The sequence below is a fragment of the Fistularia commersonii genome, chromosome 2 (assembly GCF_037954325.1).
Source record: "Fistularia commersonii isolate RoL2024-O1a breed Wild chromosome 2, RoL_Fcom_v1.0, whole genome shotgun sequence".
Taxonomy (NCBI): domain Eukaryota; kingdom Metazoa; phylum Chordata; class Actinopteri; order Syngnathiformes; family Fistulariidae; genus Fistularia; species Fistularia commersonii.
In genome coordinates, this window is record NC_141285.1 from 20964634 (window position 1) to 20969655 (window position 5022).

The following is a 5022-nucleotide window of genomic DNA, read 5'->3' on the forward strand; positions in this document are numbered from 1 at the left end:
AGGGGACTCTGCTAGACATTCCTAACAGACCCTCACATTACATTTGGGCCTGCCAGGACCGGCATCCTCCCCCTCCATCGGCGCCAGCTCACCACCAGGTGGTGATCAGTTGACAGTTCCGCCCCTCTCTTCACCCGAGTGTCCAGGACATGCCGCCGCAAGTCCGAGGATACAACTACTGTGGCCTAAGGTGTGTTGGTGCGAAGTGCACATATGGACACCTTCATGCCTGAACATGGTGTTTGTCATTGGCAATTCGTGACAAGCACAGAAGTCCAATAACAAAACACCGCCCCCAATCACGCCTTTCCGAGTCGCGCTGTCGTTGCCCACTGCGTTGAAGTCTCCCAGTACAACAAGGGAGTCCCCGGTAGGAGCGCTCTCTAGCAGCCCCTCTAGGAACCCCAAATGGGGGAGCTAAACCGAACTGTTGTTGGGTGCATAGCCACAAGCTACTCTCTCCTCAACCGTGTTGAACCCCAACATGCAGGCGCCGAGACGGGGGGGCAACTCCAGAACAAAAAAATAATCCAGCCCCTCTCGGTTCCAGACCCCACGCTGTGCGTCGAGGTGAGTCTGACAATATCTAGTCGGAATCTCTCAGCCTCGCGCACCAGCTCAGGCTCCTTCCCTGCCAGAGAGGTGACGTTCCATGTTCCAAGAGCCAGCTTCTGCAAGCGAGGATCAGACCGCCGAGGTCCCCCCGCTCTGACTGCCGCCTGGCTCACACTGCACCCAACAGGCCTTCCTGTGGGTGGTGAGCCCAGGGGAAGAGTGACCCATGGCGTTCCTTCAGGCTGTGCACGGCAAAGCCCCATCGGTAAAAATGGTAATTGGTTGTGTCAGATGCACATACTATAAAGGAATTCTGGGCAGAGAAAGACAAGGGGTCTCCTATCTTTTCCCTTTTTTTTTTTTTTTTTTTTGGAAGACAAGTGTTTTGAGACAGTAACAATTCAAGCAGCATTCCTTCCATTGATTAATCCAGTTATTTATACCCTTTCCCCAGTATGAGAACCATCTGTAACATACCCGCGTCAACTTCCCCCATCTTGGTGTCGTCTGATTTCGAACACTCCTATGCAGAAGAGAATCCAGACACGAGTGGTCAAGATGCGCCGACGATGTAACTTCCAATCCAAAAAATTCACAACGGCGAGTGTCACTTACCACCCCGATCAGTCCTGGGTCCGTCTCAGTCTGTTTCACTGTCACCTGTATCACCGGACTGGTACGCTTGCGAGCCAACATCGTCATGGCAACACTGTCCGGGACCGTGCTGCTCTTTCTATCAGATACAGATGAGACACAGGGGGGTTGAGATAAATGATGCAAAGACACTTTTTTTGTGACCTTCATTAGCACTTTTCTCCGAATAGTTAAAAACCCTCATTCATATTAATCAGAGCTGACTTTTTCATCGCTCTGCAACTGCCGCAAAGATTGTAAAAATAAGGAGTAAACAAACAGAACAGGAAGTAAAGCATTGTCTTTTATTAGTCACCGCGCGCATCAAGCTTGTCAGAGCTTATTTAAGATCTAGAGATAACTGGCCTTCCCTCGTCATACCGCTTTGTCACAGTTGAAATGGAGCAAAGCATCCTACCCTGAGAACCTTGACAGAACTCAGAGAATGAGAAGAATAAAGACACAAAGAGAGGAATACATGTTTAAAAGTGTAAACGGAAAAAAGGAAGATTGTCAGATTCCGTCATACAATGTTCTAAAAGAAGTTCTCGGGCCTAAATGTGCCATTTCACAAGCTGCGATCATTAGGGAGCTAACCCCCTGGCCTAAATCTTCTAAATACTAACCCATCAGGGGAGCAGAGCCAGCAGTACCGACCGTCTGTTGAATATAAATATACATGTGTGTGTTCATGTGCATGCGTGTGTTCTTTGATCCTAAAATGTCAACACTGATTTCTGGATTTAACATGTCTGTATTTTTTTTTTTTTTTTTTTTTTTTTACCTGATGCTTGCTGGCAAGCAGGAATCTGAGGCGTTGCTTTTCTTCTCCGGAGCCTTGCTGAGGTCAGAGAGGCTGCTTCGCACCACGGCCTCGCCCTCGTCGAACATCAGGTGCAGTCGATAGTTGGCCAGCTTCATGAGGACGAAGAAGACAGTGATGGAGGTGCAGTAGATGCTCAACGCCACGGTAGTAGGGGGCAATGCCTGTCGAGAGGAGAGAAAAGGAAAGGAATTTGAAATGTGCCTCTTTTTTCTCCTCCTCCTTTGCTGGGGAGGCTCAAGATGTTTTCATACAAGCTATTTAAACTGTTGTAGCTACACTTTCATGCAGCTTCAGCAGCAAAGCTCTTAGACGTCTGAGCCGTGACCCCTGCTGAAACTGTGACTTTGCTTTTACTCAACTGTGCAATAAACTAATGTTATTTAGTGCTACATATTGCTGCAGTTAAGCGGATGTAGCAACCCCCCCCCCCCAAAATAGCACTAATTCATGTATTTTTGGATGAAATATCTTGCATTATCGTACGTTTTAACAAATACTTCTATTTATAATATAAATAATGAATTATATAAATAATTTAGTTAAACTGAGATGAGAGATCACTGTTTCAGAATGTTACAAAACAATATCAACCACAATTATTGTATCATAATTTGCTCATAAACACGCGGCTAAAATCTTCTATTAGAAAGGTTTCCTGATGTTGATCACAGGACAAGAATAGATCATTTCTGGTTAAGCTGCAATCACACTTGAAATAATAGTTGTTTTTTTATTCAGCAGATTGCATACAACACTAGACGGCTGTTTATACCCTTTCACTGACAGAGACTCTCAACCAGCCTCATTGTCCTCCATCCAACCCTATGCATATGAACGCCTTTACACTATATATTGCATTAATATGACGTTTTCTTATTTTTTTGTAAAGGTTGAAATTAAAATCAGGATTAAGACTTTTGCATTTGATTAGAAAAGACAGGGAGGCATTGTTGAACACGCCTATTGTTTAAAATAAAGGGTTTGTATGACATGCATCTGCAACTTGTATTTCACAACTTTGAACCAGTAATGTGTAAGAATTGTATATTCTGTGTTATCTGGAGATGAAAAAAATATTTTCATATTCATTCAGTGTAATACATCAGTTCTGTAGATATTTATTTATTTATCAATGACGTCTTGCATGTGTAATTACTTCACATGGCTGAAGGTAATGTTATAAAAGTGAAAGGTTTCAATACTAAAAACTCATTAGTTATTATTTTTTGTGGACATTTGACCTGTTGCCCTCTTTGTTCCCGTGATTGCTCCGCTCGAATTTTCACCAACACATGGGAACGCGACGCTCGCCAACGTTATCCCTGGATTTTAACTTAATGCCACTTTATTTCCCTCCAGCAAAAGTTGGGACGGGGGACTTTTTTTTTTTTTTTTTCATTCCGCCACACTGACTGTACAAGTGCTCAGTGTAGGGAGGCATGCAGCCCCTTGTTTCACCTCTATGCAGCCATGACATGAACATGCTATGGAAGCGTTTTCATGCTTTCTCTCACTGCCACATCCAGGAGCGACCATGCGTTCAGTCACCGCATGCAGGGAAAACACTGCGACAGTGCTGGTTTATAGCTTATTCCTCTCTATAGGAAGCAGAGGATGGATTATGTTAGATCATCGTGGTTTATCCACCAGGGGATAAAAGGCCACATGAAAAAAAAAAAAAACAGGTATTGTGATATTGTGATCACCTCACGCCCCCTACGAGGCCTTGAACGAAATGTTCCCAGCTTGATGTGAGAGAAGAAAAAAAAACTCACCAGATGAAGAGACAGTGGCAGCATCAGGAGGAATATCCACAGATAGAGATGGCAGGAGTTGTTGAATTTACTCTGGTCCGGATCATGGTACCATCCTCCGGTCAGGGATGCCCAAACCCCCTGACGCAGGGTCTGCACAACCTGCGAGCCCATCTCTCCTCCTCTCTCCTCCTCACCGCTCAGGTCGGACGGACGAATGGTGCTGATGCTGCTGCTGCTGCTAGGCTACAATGAAATGACAAGGCAGGCTATTCCTCCATGTTGCAGCGCTTCTGCCTCCTACGCCCTCTCTTTCACGCCGCATCCGTCGTCCTCGGCGCGGTCCTCCCATCTGCCTTCCCCCATCCCGGTGTCGGTTCGTCCATAGCTATCGCCGCTGTCCTCATCTTGTCCTGTTGGCTTTCCTGCCCCCCACCGTCCCCCTCCCCTCTCTCTCTCCTCTCTCTCTCTCTCTCTCTCTCTCTCTCTCTCTCTCTCTCTCTCTAGCTGCCTGTACAGATGCGCAGCTCTGACCGCCTCCCTCCCTTCACACCCTCCCGTTCAACCCCCACCCCCTCGTCCATCCCTTCCCATTATGTTTCCCTCCGTCACCGCTGATCGGCAAAGACAAGCGGATTGCATGCAAAATCACTCATATCGCAGCATGGACTTCGTGCATTTCAAATCATTGAACAATCTGACCTATGAACCTATATAAACACGCAGGTTCCTGTTTGAGGGACCCCCTCTCCCTGCAGCGTGCACTACACATTCACCATCATGTCTATAAAAGCACAGGTTTATCAAAACGACTCACAATTGCTTTTCCCTTATCATGAAGTCATTAATTACATGCATCCTTGTCTTGTCTTGCACATTGTTGCGTGCATATACATTGCAATTATTCCATAGTGTTGTGAAAATAACTGTAATGTTTTTTCCACGTCAAACATTGGTAATCACACTGCGCACGGCGCGCCCTTGTGCATTCTCGCCCTTTGTGTAACACCTTGTTCACGTCGGGTTGTTTGGAAGGAGTAACCGCGAAACGTGCGCGTCGCGCGTACGCGCACGCGTGCGCGTGTGATTATACGGTCCACTATTCCCATAATTTCCTTGAAGGCGCGCTCCCCGCGCACATTCCTCCGGCGGCTCCTCCCACCTTCCTCCCCCCCTGCTGCCTGTGGCGATCACGTGTTTCGAAATGGGCCAATCAGAGGCGAGCCCTGCCGGGAGCTCGAGCCTCTTCGGCGT

At 46.8% G+C, this 5022-nt stretch overlaps 1 protein-coding gene across 5 annotated transcripts in view; it reads right to left on the bottom strand.

The window, feature by feature from the left end:
• pcnx2 (pecanex 2) overlaps positions 1-4190 on the bottom strand; it is a 38709-nt gene extending 34519 nt beyond the window's left edge. For all 5 annotated transcript variants that reach the window (XM_086172335.1, XM_086172325.1, XM_086172316.1 and 2 more), the window contains exons 1-4: positions 3790-4190; positions 1973-2175; positions 1171-1288; positions 1033-1078 (exon numbers count right to left, since the gene is read on the bottom strand). In XM_086172335.1, the coding sequence (XP_086028461.1) occupies positions 1033-1078; positions 1171-1288; positions 1973-2175; positions 3790-3942 (520 nt within the window). In that variant the 5' untranslated portion in view covers positions 3943-4190. The remainder of the gene's footprint in view (positions 1-1032; positions 1079-1170; positions 1289-1972; positions 2176-3789) is intronic.
• Between the last annotated feature and the right edge of the window lie 832 nt (positions 4191-5022).